We start from the raw sequence: 24,125 nt of genomic DNA, 5'->3' as shown, positions 1-24,125 counted from the left end.
AAAAACATTCTATTTACAGAGATGGATGTTTTTGATTCGACTATGATGTAATTTTTGACATTTTCAATTTGAATTGGACATGGACTCCTCAGGAATAGGAAGTCTCTTTTCTTTTGTTTTCGTGGAGGATGAGAATTTGTAAGCATTAAATCTCTACACTAATTATTTTAAGTGAAAAATGATAAAATATTTCAAAGAGTGTAATTTGTGTTCTTGTAATTTTAGATATGCCGTACAACAGCCAAGGTGTCCCTCTAAGTCAATTGCGCAAATTGCAGCTTTCTGATGATGATCAAGCTCTCATGAACAAGGTCAAGACTCAAGGTGAGAATATTTCGTTTTTCAATTTTCAAATTATTCATCAGTACTACCATCCAGGAAACAATATGCCCTAGAACATAAAGGGCCGGTTTCCGAGCTCGGCATTTAACTAAGATCTATTCTTTAAACAGCTGGAGTCAGAAATTTGGCTTTCCGAAACGGGGCGTAGTCGTACGTTTTATGACAATACTTATTTCCTCATTTCTATAATTATTGGAAACTTTTTCCCTCGACGAAATGAAACATTCCTAAATCATTCAAAATAGCTGAAACTTTACACTATTTTCTCTTTATTTCATTCTATGTTCAATTTTCTAGTTTTCGAAATTTAATTTGAACGTAGACTAAACAATGAATAAATCATTTTATTCCCATCATAAATTTCATTTGACATTAATTTTAAGTTTTGGAAATTATATGACTAGTTGTGTGGTCATTGTTAGTAATGCATTTAACTGTAATTACTGAACACAGCAGACCTCACGCAGTATTCTCATCCACAAGTACCTGATTGAAACTATAGAGCTTATGGAAATACAGCAATAGACTGGTTTCTCCACACATCTGTGTAATCACTTGTCAGCAGATTTATGATGAATAATTCTATAGTCTGATTTTTACTCTAATATTGGCGTATGAAGGAGGCTCCTTTTTCCTTTTATATTATCCTTGAAATGCAAAATTTCCAGAAACCTTGTCGACGCACAATTAAAAAAGGAACATACTTTTTTCATGAAAATCTATTTCCACGTTTCGCCGTAAGTATTGTAACATATTAAATCTGGGTAGATAAAAAGCCCTAACAGAAACAGTAATAGGTCTGAAATAAAGTAACTGGCTAATATCGCCAAATAGATAATAACTAAGATTAGATAGCATCAGCTTGTTCTGGCTAAATGGTACAAGAACCTAAAAAGGATTTGAAGGGAGTTTATTGCTCAAAAATAGATTATTATATAAAATATTTGAAGATTGAGGTTATGTACATGTATTCACGGATCGGTGACCTAGAGATCGATCAAACCGAGGAACGTAGAATCTGACCAAAACCCCTTGGCAGAGCTTTATTGCAATCAGATGGTGTGCAATATGAAAAAACACCCGTCCACGTGGCTAATTATTAGGTAGCATGGAATTAATATTAATGTATAGAATATTAACTAGCATGCAAAGAGCATAAATAAAAAACCAAATAAAAATAATTTAATGTATTCAGGAAATAAGAGTTACCAGGCGCATGAATACCGAATAAAATTTGCATGCACCAATAGTAAAACGGCAGTTAATAGGCGGCAACTGTAGGCCAATTCAAAAATATTTCTATATATTTATATAAATGTACTAGATTTTGTGTTAAAATTTTGTATAATCTATGTTATCGATATGGCTCGAATGCAAAGAAATTATTAATCATATAATCTAAGCAATATTTTGGCATTTTTTGTAAGATCTATTTGAACCTAATGGCGGAGGACTAAGATATTTAAATTTTATGCTAATTTGAAAGTCGGAAAGAGGATCTGTAAAACTTGAGAAGAAGAACCAGCACTCGCCAGCCAAATGCCACCATAAGAGGACCCCAAATATTTTAGAGCGTAGTACCTTACTAATGATTTTGTAAAAGTTAAAGTTAAAGTAAATTATTAAATTTCTTAAAAGACTTCGTGATGCTATTGTGAAGCAGAAGTCATTTTCATTTTGAATTAAACTTATAACCCCTTGGAGGAGACGATTCCGGCTACCATATTCCCGGACCACATGGAGTTGGATCGACATCGGCGGCTTACAAGAAGATTTTCGACACGTGAGTGATAAATTTGAATTAGTGATGGGCGCCCTAGTGCTTCGAATTAATCTGATGATCAAAGCTAGCTCGCCGAAAGGGTTTTATTATAAATTAAGAAATTAATAAGAGTAATACTTGCGCAAGTAAAATTAGTATTAAAGGTATTTATTTGAAAGAAAAATATAGATCAATATTTTAGAAATTCTATTAAATCAAAGAAGTACAAAATCTAGGCTATTAAAACATATGCATATGATATTTAATTTTTTGCAATACAATTTGCGATAATTTATTATAGTTCTAATTCACTAGATGAATGGCTCTACCTATTCCGTCAGGTGCCGAATCTTGCACCCTGAGATAAAAATATATATTCGATACAAATAAATCTACTAAGTACTAGAGATTTTAATATATATATATTTGGATTATTAGTGGCTAATTTATCAAGCTGATCTTAAAGCACACATTTTTAATTGAATTGTCCAAGTCGACAAGTATTAGCAAGCGCATATCGCAGCTACATGCAACAGAATGCATATGATTTTAAGATAAAGGCACATGGTAATGATTCGTGCCATAAATCTAGAATATAAAGTTTAGCCTGTGATATTTTACTGATTTCAATTATTGTTCTATTTTTATATTATATTTTTTTTTTATCGCTCTTTATATATTTTTTGCCTCGATCTATTTTTTGCATTATTTGTTTAATATATGTATGAACGTTCATGGTGTGCAATTTATTTTTTATTCCTCAACACTATAGTATAAGTATCATATTTATATATATTTATTATTTATTGAATTACAAGAGTTATAGGAGAAGCCCATATCTAGGCCTATCAAGATTTTTTAAGACTGAATACTATTAGAAAACCACGACCTAATTATATAATTATATCAAATCTCATGCTTTACCGACTGATGCCAAGCAGGAGGCTAATCGTTATTTAAATATAAATAATAACGTGACACAAAGACATGTCGTACCAACGTGGGACTGATGATGAGAGCCAAGCTCATCGAATAATTATTTGAAATTAAGTCAATAACCATATTGAAAATTATAGATAACTTATACGAGTTGTGAGGAAAACTGGCGAAGGAAAATTTGTATTACTTTTTGGGGAAACAATAGCTTTAAATAGAGAGAAATTATATGTTTTAAAGAAAATTTTATATTATTAGTACTGTGAAAAATACATGTCTGTAGAGAGAGATTATATTTTACAAGCCTAAACTGCTATTACTTTCTAGTCAAAAATATATTAGGTGTTTAAGCCGGTTGGAAAATAAGTCGCAGCCTGTAAACTAGCCAAGAATAAATCAACAAAACATTGGGGGCGCTAGAGCATTGTAAAAAAAAAAAAAACTTAAGTATAAATACCTTGTTGTAAGAGTATCCAAACACTTTACACATCACTGTTCACTGTAAGTCCCGGTTTGTGTCTCTTTTTTAAGCATTTTCGCTTATCATTCTTATCACTGTTTAATTAGCATTTATCATATTTGACATAATGAATCACACTCCCGCAAACTCTGAAGTTTCATATATGTACGGCGGTTGCACAGATCCCACTTTGTCGACTCCAAGCACATCAAACCCCACCACGGTAGATGCCAATACGCCACGAGAAAGGGAACCAGGAAGCGTCGGGTCGATAGTCTTCGATCCACCAGGTCTGCAACCTCTATCATCCACTCGAATCGACGCCGCTGACACACCATTGAATCAACGGATAGTAGAGATCAACTTTGAAGGGGGCGAGGAGCAGCCTGCAGAACCCGCATCGCCGGAGGCCGAGTCACACCTGGGCAAACAAAGTATATTTTCAATCACAGAATTAGATCCGCTTCAAAAGGTAATAATGGAACAAACTAGCAGTACTTTCAATATTATGTTACAAAAAACAATGGATAATATGATGCAGGAGATTAAAAAAGAGATTGCTACAGTAAAAGAGGAAAATAAACAAACAGTGGAACAGGGTATGAAAGAGACCGCAGGCGCTATAAAATCAGTAGAACAACGGTTGGACAATATTGAAACTAAAGTAGAGAATCATAGGGAAGAATTAAAAGCAATGATAACCCTACAAAAAGAAAGTCAGGATAAAGTTACGGCAGGATTATCGGAAAGGTTGGATACGGTTACATGTGAACTCAATGAAAGGATAGATAACCTAACCACACAAATCACTACACCCATTCAGGATATAACAAATAACATTAAGGCCGATTGCCACCAAGAAATCCACAAACAAATTACCGTTGCCAATCAAACCTAACAACTACAGTTGACAAAAATATTAACAGTATTAAAGAAATACAAAATAAACAGATTAATATGTCCACAAAAATGAACCAACTGCAAGGTAGCATAAATCAAAATACAGAAACCTGTAAAGCTTTAAACGGAACTCTACTAATTCAAAAATCCACTCTGACTCAATTAAATCAAGAAATAAACGCAAATAAAATTACACATAATAGTCAATGGCAGATAACACAGGAAAAAATAATAGCATTAGAAAATCATATTCAACAACGACCTCAAGGGATTCAAACAGACAACCTCAACGTACATAGTATATTACAAGGACTGGGAAAATTTGATAATACTGATCGCCATTTGCAACCTCAACCATTCATTGATCAGATAAAATTAGTACAAACTCTTGCACCTACCTCTTGGAATTTTTGGCGTCTTCGTTTGACTAATATTGATTGGCGAACCCCTGATGTTCTTTCGGAGTAGAGCCCATGAATTTACATCATTGGATGAGTTTGTCGCTGTCTTCCTGGAACAGTATTGGAGCAGAAGTAAACAGTTGGACGTGCTAGCGGACATTATATCATGCGATTTCAACCCTAACTTAGACGGTGCATGTACCACTTTCGTCACTGCCCTACAGTTTAAAAATTCTCATTGAGCGAGCCCATTAATGAATCGGCATTAGCAAGTATTATTTTAAAGAAGCTACCGTATCAAGTTAGAATGGCACTCGCCACACAACCCATTACTGATTGTAAGCAGCTGATAAATCATTTATATGGCATACAGTCTGCAATGGCAATATCAAACCACCGTTCAGACCAGAGATACGCACCAAATCTACATAACTCAAAATTTAATCAGTATAACAGCCAAAATTATGAACCGGTATCATATGATCGCTACGATCTGCTCCTCAATTTGAACGCCGCTATGAGCACAGGCAAAATGGTAACTGGAATAATGAAAAATTTCAAAATCGCACAACCAACCACTATGCCCAGCAGAGCAATCGTAAGAATCACTATGATGGCCGTGATCGATTAAACTCAAATAATAATCACACACAGAACAATTACAACAGAAATTATAAACCGCCACCTCAACAAGTAAGTACAAATATACATTAGCGCATGCAATAGGATTGAATCAACAAAAAACCGGAACCCAGCACCCAACGACCCGCCACAGATATACAGAAAACTACAGCTAATAAACCAGGACTATATGATACCCCCAATATCCAACCACAAAAAACGCCACCCACCAGCACTTAAAGCGCCCGCAAACAACAACCCATTTTAAGTATTCTGTTTCCCACCGAAGAGCAACCCGCCACCAAAGAGTCACTACTAAATATAAGCAGTCACCAGGATCATGCAATAATCAAGGAGTTGGTGGATACAGAACAAATTAAAAGTGTAACAGATCCATGCACTGAACCTACAACCGCCTATCAAGACACCGCCACCATACTACCTGTTTGACCCACACCATGCATCACACACAGAGCCTACACCCGCGCATTATTCGACCCCACCAAGGCACCCCAATGAACCCAGGATAGAGGACCAAGAGGCTGACACCAGGGAGGACGGACTACCGGACAAAAGGAGCGACCACCGTAAGGCCCGGAGACGGAGGCGCCCGAGGACACCCGACCGGCATCAGGACGAGGAGGACAGCATACAGGACCGTAAGAACATGCATCGCAAGGCCCGGAGGCGGAAGAAACGGAGGAACCGCGCGCGCCGATGGAGGCCGCATGCACGGTTCAAACGCCCGAGGAGGATACCGGATTGTCACCACGATGGAGGACAGGAAGCCGACGTCGTGCATCCGCGGCACATTCGTTTTAAGGAAGATGATCAACGATGTGACCGGAATAATAGGCCAAAGAAATATAACAAAAATGGAGCTACAAGAACAAATATCGATTCATGCGCGGACAATAAATTGGATTATTTGTGGGAACTAATTAAGAATGGAAAGTGTCTAAGAAGAGTGATGGAAACAAGGAATTATATTAATAAAATGGAAGTACCTGACTATTATATGATAAGAGGTTATACTATTGAAGAGAAAATAAATGTTTTGTTATGGTGTTTAATGTTGGTAATGGCTGTGATATTAATAAAAGACTGTGTTGTAGATATGATGGAAAATATTATATTGTTATTATTAAAAGAATCTAGTATTGATGAGTGGAAAGTTAATATTATAAAAATGTTTATTGTTGTGAGCCTACTAATTTATAATGAACCGAGATCGAGAATTTTAAACGAAAATGAAAGGAAGGATGAGTTAAGAGTGCAGGATATTTGGAAAAATAATGGATTAAAAGAAATTACCATTAAGGAAGCTAGGATTTGTTTAGAAAAGTATACCAGATACAAGGGCTTTAAATTCATGAAGATAAATTATCAATTAGGACAGCCTCACAAATCAACAGCAGATAACCTCACCAGCCTACAACATCTACAAACAGAATGCAAGAAGATGCAAGTAAGCCACGAAATTTCTACATACCATATCACAGAATTTGAAATAAATATGATAAGAAATCAAGGAAAACATTATTATCAAACCGATTACTAACCTTCCTTAATAAATTTAATCTTGGCATAGGACCGCGTGGCAACAATCCAATGTTTTAATTCCTTCCAGCCGTTAGAAGCCTGCAATAAGAAAAAGAATAATTTTTAAATGTGTAATTAAATTAGCTACATCCACTAAAAAAGGACACAAGCGAGGATAGTATATTTAAAATTTGTAAATTACCTTTAAAGAGAAAAAAATGCAGCAGTTAGGTTAATAATTATGAAATTCGACAGCAAATTATGTAGAACCAGTGACCAGCTGGGCAAGGCCACCTGAATCAAATATGTAATGCCTGCAAACATATGATTATGAAAAAGTATGGTAACCCAAAATTGTTATTTATTATTGTTATTTATTATATTTATTAATGTCGGTATATTTATTTATATGTTTTATATTTATTACTTTTAATTATGCCACGTTTGTTACCTGAAAAAGACCTAAAGTGAATACATGCTACCAAAAAAAAAAAAAAACCAAAGAGCCATTAGCAAAAGAAAAGTATTGTACCTGATGTATAGAAAATTATTTATATTAAGACCTAAGGAATACTATAAGATATAAGCCCAGAAGTTTTGTGAATCGAAATTATTGTCTAAAAGGAATCATTTATGAGAATTATGAAATGTGTGTAGTTAGGTTGGCGGCCCTGCAAGCGGCGAATTTAAAAATTACTATGTTTTAAGTGTTGTCAGGAGGAGTGCGTTTAGAAGTTTATATTTATGATATTTTATGTGTGTGAGGAGGAGAATTTGTTATTGTATTTGATAAAGGTATAAAGGAGATGCAGCAAATATGTCTGCGAACTGTGATAGAAGTAGGAGAGTATAATTTATAAATAAAGTATAGTGTATATCGATGTATTGAAGGGTGGGTTTTCATTAAAAACATTGTGATTCTCAAATATTTTGAATTCAAACCCAGGGGCGCGTGTAACATATTAAATCTGGGTAGATAAAAAGCCCTAACAGAAACAGTAATAGGTCTGAAATAAAGTAACTGGCTAATATCGCCAAATAGATAATAACTAAGATTAGATAGCATCAGCTTGTTCTGGCTAAATGGTACAAGAACCTAAAAAGGATTTGAAGGAGTTTATTGCTCAAAATAGATTATTATATAAAATATTTGAAGATTGAGGTTATGTACATGTATTCACGGATCGGTGACCTAGAGATCGATCAAACCGAGGAACGTAGAATCTGACCAAAACCCCTTGGCAGAGCTTTATTGCAATCAGATGGTGTGCAATATGAAAAAAACACCGTCCACGTGGCTAATTATTAGGTAGCATGGAATTAATATTAATGTATAGAATATTAACTAGCATGCAAAGAGCATAAATAAAAAACCAAATAAAAATAATTTAATGTATTCAGGAAATAAGAGTTACCAGGCGCATGAATACCGAATAAAATTTGCATGCACCAATAGTAAAACGGCAGTTAATAGGCGGCAACTGTAGGCCAATTCAAAAATATTTCTATATATTATATAAATGTACTAGATTTTGTGTTAAAATTTTGTATAATCTATGTTATCGATATGGCTCGAATGCAAAGAAATTATTAATCATATAATCTAAGCAATATTTTGGCATTTTTTGTAAGATCTATTTGAACCTAATGGCGGAGGACTAAGACATTTAAATTTTATGCTAATTTGAAAGTCGGAAAGAGGATCTGTAAAACTTGAGAAAGAAGAACCAGCACTCGCCAGCCAAATGCCACCATAAGAGGACCCCAAATATTTTAGAGCGTAGTACCTTACTAATGATTTTGTAAAAGTTAAAGTTAAAGTAAATTATTAAATTTCTTAAAAGACTTCGTGATGCTATTGTGAAGCAGAAGTCATTTTCATTTTGAATTAAACTTATAACCCCTTGGAGGAGACGATTCCGGCTACCATATTCCCGGACCACATGGAGTTGGATCGACATCGGCGGCTTACAAGAAGATTTTCGACGCGTGAGTGATAAATTTGAATTAGTGATGGGCGCCCTAGTGCTTCGAATTAATCTAATGATCAAAGCTAGCTCGCCGAAAGGGTTTTTATTATAAATTAAGAAATTAATAAGAGTAATACTTGCGCAAGTAAAATTAGTATTAAAGGTATTTATTTGAAAGAAAAATATAGATCAATATTTTAGAAATTTCTATTAAATCAAAGAAGTACAAAATCTAGGCTATTAAAACATATGCATATGATATTTAATTTTTTGCAATACAATTTGCGATAATTTATTATAGTTCTAATTCACTAGATGAATGGCTCTACCTATTCCGTCAGGTGCCGAATCTTGCACCCTGAGATAAAAATATATATTCGATACAAATAAATCTACTAAGTATTAGAGTTTTTTAATATATATATATATTTGGATTATTAGTGGCTAATTTATCAAGCTGATCTTAAAGCACACATTTTTAATTGAATTGTCCAAGTCGACAAGTATTAGCAAGCGCATATCGCAGCTACATGCAACAGAATGCATATGATTTTAAGATAAAGGCACATGGTAATGATTCGTGCCATAAATCTAGAATATAAAGTTTAGCCTGTGATATTTTACTGATTTCAATTATTGTTCTATTTTTATATTATATTTTTTTTATCGCTCTTTATATATTTTTTGCCTCGATCTATTTTTTGCATTATTTGTTTAATATATGTATGAACGTTCATGGTGTGCAATTTATTTTTATTCCTCAACACTATAGTATAAGTATCATATTTATATATATTTATTATTTATTGAATTACAAGAGTTATAGGAGAAGCCCATATCTAGGCCTATCAAGATTTTTTAAGACTGAATACTATTAGAAAACCACGACCTAATTATATAATTATATCAAATCTCATGCTTTACCGACTGATGCCAAGCAGGAGGCTAATCGTTATTTAAATATAAATAATAACGTGACAGTATATAAACATTCAAACATTTAAAAATTATGAGAAATGCCAAACAGTCGACTTGAATCTTAGACCTCACTTCGCTCGGTCAATAATTGTTAAGACGTATAGATTATTTTTTTTGGAGTTCAGTTCATACTTTAAAGACATTTTAGCGCACGACGTCTGTAGCATCCTGTACACTACGACTACGCCCCGTTTCGGAAAGCCAATTTTCTGAATCTATCTGTGTGAAGTCTAGAACTTAGCTAAATCCCGAGCTTGGGAACCGGTCCTAAGTATGTAAGGAACTACCTTCCAATATTCGAATATCGCTTCTATTTGTCTTTATAATTATTGTCAAATCAATAAATTCTTCAATTAATTTCTTTTAAGGGTGTGTGCATACACAGAGCGGTCTGACGTTCCGACGAGAGTTCCAGCGGTCTGAGAATGGTGTCTATGAATATCTATATATTAATCCTCTTAAGACCGCTCTGACCGCTGAACGCTCTCTGTATGCACATACCCTTAAGGTGAATCCGCACACAACAGTGACAGTGAAATAGTTATTTGTGCAACTAGTGCGCAAAGTGACAGTTTGCTGCACCGAAAGAAACGTTTACGCCCGAGCCGTAGGCGAGGGCGGAATGGTTTCTTGAGTGCAGCAGAGGAACTTTGCGCACGTATTTCACATTAAGTTTTTCCTACAGTTACCATTGAATATGAAAAGTGGGTAATTATGGGTAAAATTGCCTGAAATCCATCAAATGTTTTTCTGTGTAATTTTATTATTGATAAAAACCTTAATTTATTGTCAAATTGAATAAAAATGTTGTCATTGGTTATAATATATAATACTAATAATTAGCGCGTTGTGCTTGGTTGCACCTCTGCTCACTATAGCAGCCACAGCAGTCACTACTTGGTTATAATATATAATTAATAATAATTAGCGCGTTGTGCTTGGTTGCACCTCTGCTCACTATAGCAGCCACAGCAGTCACTGTTACCAACTTCATTTTCATTTTGCTGCACTGTTGCTCCATATAACCTACTGTATTTTGCGTTGCCATGTTGCAAATCTGGAGTGCAGAAAAATTTTTCCCGCACTAGAGCGGAAAAGTGATTCTTTGCGTTCTGTAATCAGTGCAGCAATGGCCACTTTTCAACGTAACTGTAGGAAAATATAATTCTCACGAGTTCTAATTGGATTTTTTTCCACTCAGCCCGGCCAAGTGAGTATGAATAATACCATTCAAACTTATAGGAATCATATTTTCACTGTTCACTGTCATTGAAAATTTTGATCTGCTCAAACCATTCAAGTGAATAGAAGTTTTGATAAGAGTGGGATGATGGATCAGATATAGTGAGGTCCACGTTATAATGGCAGTGGAGAAAGATAGGAGAAGTACGTTCCCAATCCTCTGTCTTGTCAATGCCTTCTATAGATGGTAGCTGATACAAGTTTATTGATGAACTGTTCATTCTCGTTCAAAATAATCAATTATATTTTATTGAGCAAGAAATTATATTTTTCAATAATTTCATAATCAAGATGAAATATTCTGTTAATCAATTATCAATTCTACATTGTTAAAAAAGACGATCTGGCAACAGAGCAAAGCGAGAATGAGATAGCGCTATCCGCTTTGTTGAATGATAGACAAGGATAGCAGTACCATTGCTAATCAAACAGTGCCATTATAACGTGGACCTCACTATAGTTGACTTGAGTATTCACTTACCACTGTATTTACACTACTCACTGTTTGAGTTCTATAGTTTTTTGCGTCAGGTAGCCTATGTCTCCATGTTATTGTAGTAATTTCATGACCGTATTCCTCATTTGGACGTTAGTTAGTGGTTGGGACGTTAGTAATTGATTTAATTAAACACACTTTCTTCAAGCTTATCGATGCTCTTAGACCATATTATAATTTCTGAAGTCCTGTAGTTTCAATAGGCTTCAAAAAAAAAACTAAAATCAGGTACAAATTTCTTCAAATCTTACAATTCACGCTGAAATTTCTATGCTTTTTGATTACACCCAACTAAAATCACTCAAACCTTTCTCACTACACTCTAGTTTCAGATTCGATAATTGCACCAGTTGATGAAGAGAACCCTAGATACCGTGGGGGTTACATTCCTTCCAGGGTTTTTAAGGCTCTTGATGAAAGCGGTAATACTTTATGAGATAATTAATGGTTCAGGGATCGAATTATCGTTATTTTCATATGGTGGAGGGAAGGTACTCAGTATACAGGTACTTACTAATCACCTACTCCTTGGCGCTACAGCTCATTCAGAGCCTTGACCTTCTTCAAAAAGCCTCTCCACTCGTCATACCCCTTACTTACTATTATACTAACACAATGAAGAAAAAACAGGCATATCCCTTATTTACTACTAGCATGTAAATCGTGCTCCTCAAGAGTCTAATTAAAAACTTGACACACTGGGATCTTGAAGAATTAAAAATAGGCCTATAACCATCCTCGGTAAATTAAGAATGTATATGCAAAATTTCAAATTAATCAGTTGAGTAGTTTAGACGTGATGATGCGTCAAACATATAATGTTTATCCCGTACGTGTATGAGTCAGTTCTTTCCTTTATTATAGTATAGATACCAACTATAGTATAGTACTTGGTACTAACAGAACTCAAATCTCGTTTAGATACCTTCCTCACCTTAATTCCAACCTGACAAAATTGGACTGGTTATTAATTTAGTTACCGATTTTAACAATCTGTTTCGAAGAGGTAGTCTCTCTAGATCTCTAGATTATAGTTCTATATAACATATATGGTATGTAAATTTCAATTATATATATTGATGTCCCATGAATGAAATTTGAACACTAATTCTGAAATTTGGGCTTCGAGGTGCACGAGATTGATATTTTTAGAATCTATGTGCAAAATTTGGAAATCTAATCATTCCCGTTTTTCTGGTATGCAATCCACAAGTTGACATGTTTTAATGCGAACAAACACAACCCTACTCTCTCTTATTATAGGGATAGATTACTAGAGACTAATAAACACTTGAGACAACGGTTAGATATGTGTCATTGCTAACACAATTTTGAAAAATATAGTCCACATTTGTGGGTGAAACTTGATAGCAAAAGGTGTTTGTTGGTTGTTACCAGTGGATGAAGAGCAATTCCTGCCAACGAGTCAGACCCTCGCTACCGAGGCGCGTCGATTCCCTCGCGAGCCTTTCGCATGTTGCAAAACATGACCGAACATCCTGGCGATTACATGCTCAGGGTAGGAACACAGTGATGTCCTTGGCTAATTCTTGATTGTTGTTGTCTAATAAATTCCATATCTCTGGAAAGTTTGGAGTTCCATCGTGTTTTTTTTTAATTTGTCGATTTACTACCGTACTGATGTTATGAATGAGAGAATACCAGCTAATATCCTTCTAATAACCAGCTGACTACTAATATTATTAGTTTGTGTAAATTTTCTCATGCATTAGGCCCCAGTGTGATGCTTGATTGTTGTTGTCTAATAAATATTCTATATTTCTGGAAAGTTTGTATTCTCATCTAGTTATTGGAATGTTTGACGATTTACTAACTGACGTAATAACGTTTTGAGCACGACTAAAACTATACGCAAACCATTTGTCATTAGTAAATAAATATAGTTTTATTGCCATAACATTCATAGAATAAAAGACAACACGTCAGTACACAAAATATAACACACTAATAAAAGTGAGATGAATAGAACTAGAAGTGCATGAATACAAAAAACAACAAATACTAGAAACTACAAGTATATATATATATATATATTATATATATATATATATATAAGTATCTACTACAAGTAAGTAAATCGTGCTCCTCAAGAGTCTAATTAAAAACTTGACACACTGGGATCTTGAAGAATTAAAAATAGCCCTATAACCATCCTCGGTAAATTAAGAATGTATATGCAAAATTTCAAATTAATCAGTTGAGTAGTTTAGACGTGATGATGCGTCAAACATATAATGTTTATCCCGTACGTGTATGAGTCAGTTCTTTCCTTTATTATAGTATAGATACCAACTATAGTATAGTACTTGGTACTAACAGAACTCAAATCTCGTTTAGATACCTTCCTCACCTTAATTCCAACCTGACAAAATTGGACTGGTTATTAATTTAGTTACCGATTTTAACAATCTGTTTCGAAGAGGTAGTCTCTCTAGATCTCTAGATTATAGTTCTATATAACATATATGGTATGTAAATTTCAATTATATATATTGATGTCCCATGAATGAAATTTGAACACTAATTCTGAAATTTGGGCTTCGAGGTGCACGAGATTGATATTTTTAGAATCTATGTGCAAAATTTGGAAATCTAATCATTCCCGTTTTTCTGGTATGCAATCCACAAGTTGACATGTTTTAATGCGAACAAACACAACCCTACTCTCTCTTATTATAGGGATAGATTACTAGAGACTAATAAACACTTGAGACAACGGTTAGATATGTGTCATTGCTAACACAATTTTGAAAAATATAGTCCACATTTGTGGGTGAAACTTGATAGCAAAAGGTGTTTGTTGGTTGTTACCAGTGGATGAAGAGCAATTCCTGCACAACGAGTCAGACCCTCGCTACCGAGGCGCGTCGATTCCCTCGCGAGCCTTTCGCATGTTGCAAAACATGACCGAACATCCTGGCGATTACATGGCTCAGGGTAGGAACACAGTGATGTCCTTGGCTAATTCTTGATTGTTGTTGTCTAATAAATTCCATATCTCTGGAAAGTTTGGAGTTCCATCGTGTTTTTTTTTAATTTGTCGATTTACTACCGTAACTGATGTTATGAATGAGAGAATACCAGCTAATATCCTTCTAATAACCAGCTGACTACTAATATTATTAGTTTGTGTAAATTTTCTCATGCATTAGGCCCCAGTGTGATGCTTGATTGTTGTTGTCTAATAAATATTCTATATTTCTGGAAAGTTTGTATTCTCATCTAGTTATTGGAATGTTTGACGATTTACTAACTGACGTAATAACGTTTTGAGCACGACTAAAACTATACGCAAACCATTTGTCATTAGTAAATAAATATAGTTTTATTGCCATAACATTCATAGAATAAAAGACAACACGTCAGTACACAAAATATAACACACTAATAAAAGTGAGATGAATAGAACTAGAAGTGCATGAATACAAAAAACAACAAATACTAGAAACTACAAGTATATATATATATATATATATATATATATATATATATATTAAGTATCTACTACAAGTAAGTAAGTAGGCTACTACAAATTATGTATATATTCCATGTTGGAATGAAATAAAAATTCTCAAGTACGGTACCATTTCGAAATGTTTGATTTATTCACCACCCAAACATTTCAATAAAGTAGGTACTTCAGAATTTGTTTTCAATTATTCTATCAATTGAGGTAGCGTCATAAAGAAAAGTCCATATTATTTATATAGGTGTATGTCACTACTCTGACACATTCAAATACTTCCTTCTCGTCTAACTAACTTATCATGACTTCATGAGTACACGGTAGGTATCGTATTCCATTATTACATTATTTCCTCCAAAGCACCTCAAACTAATATTTAAATTATGTATTAATTCTCATATACCTGATTGTATATTGTTTATTGCTGATTTTTCCAGTTACAAATATTGGTGTAATAACATTATTCAATCCTGATATTATTCTATTTGAATTATATCCTATACTATTAAACAAACAATTTCTGTTAAAATGTTTTAATGTTTATATATCTGTATGTGACCGAATCTCGAAAACGGCTCTAACGATTCTCACGAAATTTGAAACTAAGTAGGTTTATGATATGAAAATTCGATTGCACCAGGTCTCAACCCTGGGATAACTTACTTAAGGACATTAAAAGGATAAATACGTCCTTGGAAAAACAGCTGGAAATTTTGTCATCTGCCAATACCGTAATGGAAGTGAGTGAACGAGTGCATGTGTGGGATCATTCAGCTGATCTCACGAGAAGAAAAATTCAGCAAGAGAAACTTATTCTCGTTTATTTCTCTTTTTTTAGAAAACATGTTTACTTCAGAAAGTCCAAAACTAGATGCTGTCAGTGTAGAATAGTACATAGTATATTAACAAATATTGTAGCAAACATAGTATATCATTCTAAATCGAATTCATAGTATATCTATTTGTAATTGATGTGTGTGAATAAAAGTAAAGTGTGAATAAATTGTTATTTTGATGAGTGATAGTAGCTAGATTTTTATTTGGACTGTAGTATAAATTTGAAAAGGGACAGTTTTGGGCATAAGCCTGTTGTGCCTCCTCATATAACTGTAAAAATATTTGTACCACTGAGAAAATGAATAAATAAATATAATCTATAAATTCAATCTTTCGTTACAAATTTTCTATGCTTTTACACTCCAGAGCAAAGCTCGGTCCCCCGATATTATATTTTATACTCTATATTATCACTAATCTGTTTATTAGTCTAGTTGTTTTCCCCCAGTTTTATACTAACATTCTTTCACCGACTTAGTTGGCGTTTATTTACAAGAATAATTAACAATATATTAAGGTTTGGTTGACTGTATGGTGTGCCTACTTACAACAATAAATTGCCTGATGTTCTAAAATAGTTCTAGAATAGGGTGATCGTGTTTTACTAGCATCTCATCATTGATGGATTTCAAGTGCATTATATGATCACTTTCAAATATTACTTGGATTACGACGACATAGCAGTCTGATAGAAACAGACAGAAAGTCAAAACCCAGTGTGACATGCATATTTATATAAAACATGAGCTGTTTTCCTACTGATATGATTAAATAATTGAATTAAAATGAGAAAATAAACTCATATTTTGATATAATAGAAAACCTGCAGAGAATTAAGTGATCGTATCGTTGAAAAGTATGTTGATCAGCTCATTGAATTTTATAAGGCTAGGCACACACCAGCAGTTAGTCAAGACAAGACAAGACATGATCAGACACATTACATCACATAGTTGCTTATGAAGACATGTCTAATTGCAATGACTAATCAGTGTGTGTTGCGTCATAAGCAACTATGTGAAGTATTGTGTCTGATCATGTCTTGTCTTGTCTTGACTAAATGGTGTGTGCCCAGCCTCAGGCACATAAAAAATCATGAGAAATACTAAAGAGGAATAGAATATCTTACTCAATAACAATGTGCACCGGTGGGGGTTCTATTTAATTAGAACAACCTTGTAAAATAATTACTTGACCTTTTGAAAGTTCAAAACACCTAATAAAATTATTTACAAATGGAATAAATTGAGATTTGATCTATAAAAATTATTTAATTTTTCAGTTCCACAAGGTTCCGGAAGCCCCCATGTACTCACAAACAGGCGTCCTCAACCACAAGGTAACGATTATTATAATTATGATTAATGATGATATTCAATGTTGTAATCACCTGAGTAACGTTCTATTCCTTTGAAACATGTACTATTCAATGTCCACTGTCCCCTAAACATGTTGAAGTTTGAACAACCACTCTCTTAGATTTCATTCAAAGTTGCAAATAAATTGAATCATTGATTGCCATTTTGAAAATTTTCCATAGAATGTGATTAATGATATTTTCAACTCACTTTTTGTGTAGTTGAGAAGTTGATATTGTGGTAATTATTCATATTGAATGAAAAAGACTAAGAAATTGTCAAAAAACCACTGATTTATTGATAATTAGAAAGACCGGTTTCGGTTATTACACCATTGTCAATCTCTGATAAACTAAAACTAAATACAAGAGCAGCAGAATTTATACTAGTAGGCGAGTACTGCTATTGGTCGAGGTCTATATACTGCCAATGGCAGGCGTTCATGCCCTCGACCAATAGCAGTACTCGCCTTCTAGTATAAATTCTGCTGCTCTTGTATTTAGTTTTAGTTTATCAGAGATTGACAATGGTGTAATAACCGAAACCGGTCTTTCTAATTATCAATAAATCAGTGGTTTTTTGACAATTTCTTAGTCTTTTTCATTCAATTTTCAACTCAAAATTTAGAATTCAAGAAAAGATATTCTTTTAAGGCTGTGCAAAGGCTAAACATAAACTTTTCACTGGTGTTATGTATTTATATATGTAGTTTTTCGATTTGTATAGGTACTATAAAGCTATCAAAATGAAAAAGTTTTCTCAGGAAAACATTTTTTTTTCGATCATTGCTTTTTGAGATATGAGCGCCTAAAATTTAAATTTTTGGGACAGAACATTTCAAATTTGGTAAGAGATAAATCCATGAGATTCAGAGGATAGATTCTTCATGGTATTGTTGAAATAGTAAAACCAATATTTTCTGAAAATATCAATTTCTGAGAAAGTTATTTAATTTACTAAAAATTATCAAAAATAACTTTTATTTGAGTTATTTTTGGTAAATTGAATAACTTTCTCAGAAATTGATATTTTCAGAAACTTTTTGTTTCACTATTCCAACAATACCATGAAAAATCTATCCTCTGAATCTAATGCATTTATCTCTTACCGAATTTGAAATGTTCTGTCCCACAAATTTAAGTTTTAGGCGCTCCTATCTCGAAAAGTAATGATCGGAAAGAATGTTTTCCTGAAAAAAATTTTACCTTTTGATAGCTTGATAGTATACAAATCGAAAAACTTTGAAAAATATCACCAGTAGAAAGTTTATTTTTAGCCTTTGCACAGCATTAAATAGAGATTTGGTTTATAAGTGAAAAGGGGATTTGTTCATATATTATAGGCTACATATTATACCATATTCAAAATAATAAGTTTCCCCTCTTCTCATTTCATTTGTCTTTATAAATATACAAGCAGGCAACCCGTGCAAGTCTAATTAGAAACTTGACAAACTGAAAACTTGACCTACGAAAATCTTCAAGAATTTGAATTAGGCCTATAACAATCCTCGGTAAATTAAGAATCTATATGTAAAATTTCAAGTTGATCAGTTGAGTAGTTCAGACGTGATGATGCGTCATTCGTGAATTTCCTATCCCGTACTTGTGTTATCCAGTTCTTTACTTTTATTTTATTATAGATGAATGCTTGAGAACTCTGTATAATTTATTCAAAATGCAATTCTACTTTTTTATATTCCCGTACAAAGAATAATAGTCTTTGAGGGTTATTCCGGTAATGTTTATAAGATTATATGATTTATTTTGAAGTGCATTATGGAATAAATAAGTTTTGATTCGATTTAATAAATCCTACTTGAAAAAAGTACTTGATATTCAGATCATCAGTCTTTATTCTGTATTCATACAATTAGTACATCATCAAAATAATCGGGAGAGGAAAGGTAAGGTAACCTTGAGCTATTCCTCTCCCAAATTTAGACAAGGTCACACATAGTCCGAAATAGGTTAAGTCTTGTAGTTGTTCACAAAATTCCCAGTCCTTATTTTTACAAAGCAGATTTATAAATGTAGACGCTTCAAAACCAGATATAGAAGAAGTATTTTACATTATTATCACTAAAATAGGAATCAGTTTGAATCCGAAATTTGTAGAACGGCATGCCTAGTTCGTTATTCTATCTCCAATTCTTTGTTTTGATTCTCTTAACATGGAACCATTATCATTTTTGTCGCAAATAATTAAGAATAGTTAAGAATTTAAAAATTTAATTTAATAATTTGAATTTTTTTTTAGAATCCACACCACATTATATTTCTAATTCTCTGTTTTGATTCTTAAAAATTAGAACCATTATCAGTTTTTGTCTCAAATAGTTAGCAATTTGAATTTGTTTTAGAACCCACTCCTCAGCCATATATTCCTCCCTCCGAGCAGCAAGTCGAGGAGCCTCGCAAGTACCTGGGTGGAGCAATTCCCTCCCGCTCGTTTAAAATATTACAAGCAATGACGGCTGGTTCAAATCCTTCAGGTTAGTCGGCAAAAACAACCACTAAATTGATCAGGGAAGGCTCAACTCTTCATTCATTACAATCCATCTTCTCTTCATAATTGACTGATCACCAAATGGGATGAACCTTTTCTATTCATATTTCTATTGTAATCCATCTTCACTGCATCATTGTCTAGTCAATAATGGAAAAAAGAACCATTTCTGTCTATATTTCTATTGTAATCCATCTTCACTGCCTCATTGTCTAGTAAATAATGGAAAAATTGAACCGTTTCTGTCTATTTTTCTATTGTAATACAGGGTCTGTATAATAAGTAACCGGACTGACCTAAGGAAATTTTCTATTGGCAAAATATGTACAATTTTTCTTTAGAAATCTACAAAGTAGTCCCCATTGGAGTCGATAACACGCTGATACCGGATGCTGTCTAGAGCCCTCGTCGTAGCACGTTGAACGTTTTCAAGAGTCCCGAACCGCGTCCCCTTAAGTTGTCTCTTGATCTTGGGGAACAAAAAGAAGTCCGGTGGTGCCATATCCGGGCTGTAAGGAGGATGTGGCAACGTTACCCCCGACTATTTGGCCAACTGCTTGGTGACGAGCAGGCAGGTGTGCGACGGAGCATTGTCGTGATGGAGGATCCACGAATCGGCAATCCCCGGACGGACTCGATGAACCCGGGCGGTTAGTCGACGGAGCACCTCTCTGTAGTAGTAGACAGTAGTAGACTGTACTCGTTTACAGTTTGGCCGGGTGGCACAAACTCTTAGTGAACGGCCAGTACTACAGAGAGGTGCTCCGTCGACTAACCGCTCGGGTTCATCGAGTCCGTCCGGGGATTGCCGATTCGTGGATCCTCCATCACGACAATGCTCCGTCGCACACCTGCCTGCTCGTCACCAAGCAGTTGGCCAAATAGTCGACTGTAACGTTGCCACATCCTCCTTACAGCCCGGATATGGCACCACCGGACTTCTTTTTGTTCCCCAAGATCAATAGACAACTTAAGGGGACGCGGTTCGGGACTCTTGAAAACGTTCAACGTGCTACGACGAGGGCTCTAGACAGCATCCGGTATCAGCGTGTTATCGACTCCAATGGGGACTACTTTGTAGATTTCTAAAGAAAAATTGTACATATTTTGCTAATAGAAAATTTCGTGAGGTCAGTCCGGTTACTTATTATACAGACCCTGTACATCTCCACTGCATCATCGTCTAATAAATAATGGAAGAATGGAACCATTTCTGTCTATATTTCAATTGTAATACATCTTCACTGCATCATAGTCTAGTAAATAATGGAAAAATGGAACCGTTTCTGTCTATATCTCTATTGTAGTTTATTTTGTAGTTCATCAAATAGCAGATTCTTCTCAATTAATTGCATGTCAATAATGGTGGCGGTTAAATTGGTTTCAATTCAAATTTTTCCACAATCATTGTTTTCATTGAATAATTAGGCTCAACACCATAAATTCTTCAACCACCCAAGTCCAATCTTAGTTCGGTATAAGATGATAATAATAATAATATCGAGTAACCAGGCTGGCTCATCTCTGGTGTCGCAACTGATCATTTTTAGGGCCTCTCACATGACCCAACGACTGCTTTTGAGGCAGCCGGAACCGACGGCTTAACGTGTTCATCCGAAACACGGTATGAGATTATCTCAAACATTAGTGGATCTCAACTATATTTCCAATCATAAGCTCCATTGGCAGCCGAATATTTTTCTCTTTTATTGATCATTTCATTTCAGTCCATGTTTCTTGATATTTTCTATTCTATTTCACATTCTCTCAATAGAACTGCCTCTTGTGAAAATCAATCAATCAATCTTCCATTTTCTTTGGGTAATAGTTTTCTTATTGGCAACTATATTATTTTGCTATGAAATAGATCCAGTTCTCAATTGGGTTTTGTCATTTGTGATGGGAGGTATGATTCCTACAGAAATGAAATTGTACATTAGAATTCCGATACGTCAGTAAATACCTAGAGAAAAATCAACTATAATAGATTTTTTTTAGAATAAGTATAATTAAGGCTGTGCAAAGGCTAAAAATAAACTTTCTACTCGTGATATTTTTCAAAGTTTTTCGATTTGTATATCATCAAGCTATCAAAATGAAAAAGTTTTCTCAGGAAAACATTTTTTTTTATCATTACTTTTTGAAATATGTGCGCCTAAATCTTAAATTTTAGGGACAGAACATTTCAAATTCGGTAAGAGATAAATCCATGAGATTTGGAGGATGGATTCTTAATGGTATTGTTGATCTAATAAAACAAACATTTTCTGAAAATATCAATTTTTGGACAAGTTATTCAATTTACCAAAAATAACTCAACTAAAAGTTATTTTAGGTTATTTCTAGTAAATTTATATCTTAAAAATTGATATTTTCGGAAAATTTTTGTTTCACTAGATCAACAATACCATGAAGAATCTATCCTCTAAATCTCATGGATTCATCTCTTACCGAATTTGAAATGTTCTGTCCCTAAAATTTAAAATTTAGGCGCACATATTTCAAAAAGTAATGATCAGAAAAAAAACGTTTTCCTGATAAAACTTTTTCATTTCGATAGCTTGATTATATACAAATCGAAAAACTTTGAGAAATATCACGAGTAGAAAGTTTATTTTTAGCCTTTGCACAGCCTTAATGAATATTGAGGACAGCTATGTGCTACAGAGAATTAATAAAACAATATGAATAGCTATTCATAAAGCTATTGTATCAATGCAATCATAATTTATTCAATTCAAGGAAAGTAATCTTATAAGAATTTGTTGTACTTATTTGAAATTAAAACTCAGGTAGCTCCTATCTTAAATTAGAAATTTCCCAATAAAAATCCTTACTTATAAAACCTTACGTCATACTACCATTCCTGTATATCTCTATAAATACATGTAAATAAATAATCTCGATAATAATTTATTAATGGGCATTGGATATATTTAACATTGCATTGTGCATTTGAATGTACGGCAGTTACAATGGAAATGAAATGCATGGCTGTAACCTATGAATTGAGTCTAAATCTTAACACATAGGTGTTTGATTCCATAAGAGTAGAAGTGTATGATGATAATCAGCATAATATTGGGGATGATTATTTTTGACTAGCACATAATATTATTATTGTGTATTAACTCATTTTTGAACATCATTCCATTCTTGTCTTCTGATTGTTACTGGTATACATGCAATTTATCTGGGTAAATTGAACGTGAACTATGTGACACCAATCTGAAAGTGTTGAAAGAATTTTAAATTCTAAATCTGAAATTTTGGTTCTGTAGAAACTAAGAAATAGTAGAATATAATCATATAGTTTGAATCGGTTTTTGAGAAGTTCCAAAATGTTGAGTAAGCAAATCAAGTTATACCAAACTAATCAAATCAAATTAATCCAGAATTTTCCTCAAGTAGTTCTGTTGTAGCCTTTTCCTAAATGGGACGGTTTTGATATTTTAAGCTTGTAAATTATGATTGATACTTCAATAATTATGACATATCCATATATGATTGTCCACTTTTTTTCGAAAAATCATCACCCAATTCACTAGCAGTAGGTCTATAGTGTGGTCCACGTTATGATGGCAGTGTTTGATTAGCAATGGTATTGCTATCCTTGTCTATCATTCAACAAAGCGGATAGTGCTATCTCTTTCTCGCTTTGCTCTGTTGCCAGATCTTCTTTTAACAATGTAACAATAATAATTAATTAACAGAATATTTCATCTTAGTTATGAAAATTCATTATGAAATTATTGAGAAGTATAATTTCATGCTTAATAAAATATTATTGATTATTTTAAACGAGGATGATCCGTTAATATTACATCAATAAACCTTTATCAACTACCGTCTATAGTAGGCAGAGGATCGGCAACGTTGCTCTCCTATCTTTCTCCACTGCCATTATAACGTGGACCTCACTATAGCAGTAGGTCTAGGGAAGAAGTGAATGAGAATGAGCTTTATGCTTTATGAATGGAATCGCATGAATTTAAATGATAGACCTGGAATTTAATCTCCATCATTGTACTATACTCGAAATTAAACTAGTTTTTTGCATGTTCAAAGATAACAAAAAGTTTATTTTTCAGGGTATGACTTGGTGCGAATACTTAGCGTCTTGGAACTCATGAAATGAGATTTATTGTAACATGTACTTCATAATTAAAGCGAGGTTAATAATGCTAATCATCCTTTTCAAGATGTCAGATGAGAGAATATTCTTCCAAGTATTCTTTTCTAATCATGGGGTTTCTATTATTCCAAGTGTGTCAAGTGCCAATTC

General features: G+C 33.8%; 1 protein-coding gene across 7 annotated transcripts in view; it reads left to right on the top strand.

The window, feature by feature from the left end:
- Nucleotides 1-24,125, top strand: part of LOC111045198 — a 113,468-nt gene that overhangs the window by 79,197 nt on the left and 10,146 nt on the right. For 2 of the 7 annotated variants that reach the window (XM_039420355.1, XM_039420354.1), the window contains exons 11-14: nt 226-324; nt 14,486-14,608; nt 17,257-17,313; nt 19,695-19,826. In XM_039420355.1, the coding sequence (XP_039276289.1) occupies nt 226-324; nt 14,486-14,608; nt 17,257-17,313; nt 19,695-19,826 (411 nt within the window). Of the gene's footprint in view, nt 1-225; nt 325-11,976; nt 12,073-14,485; nt 14,609-17,256; nt 17,314-19,694; nt 19,827-24,125 lie in introns of all 7 variants that reach the window. The other 5 variants (XM_039420357.1, XM_039420356.1, XM_039420358.1 and 2 more) reach the window with 5 other exon arrangements.

This window comes from Nilaparvata lugens, chromosome 2, assembly GCF_014356525.2.
Source record: "Nilaparvata lugens isolate BPH chromosome 2, ASM1435652v1, whole genome shotgun sequence".
NCBI lineage: Eukaryota > Metazoa > Arthropoda > Insecta > Hemiptera > Delphacidae > Nilaparvata > Nilaparvata lugens.
Note: the sequence above shows the minus strand (reverse complement) of the source record. Positions and strands in the feature narration are given on the sequence as shown.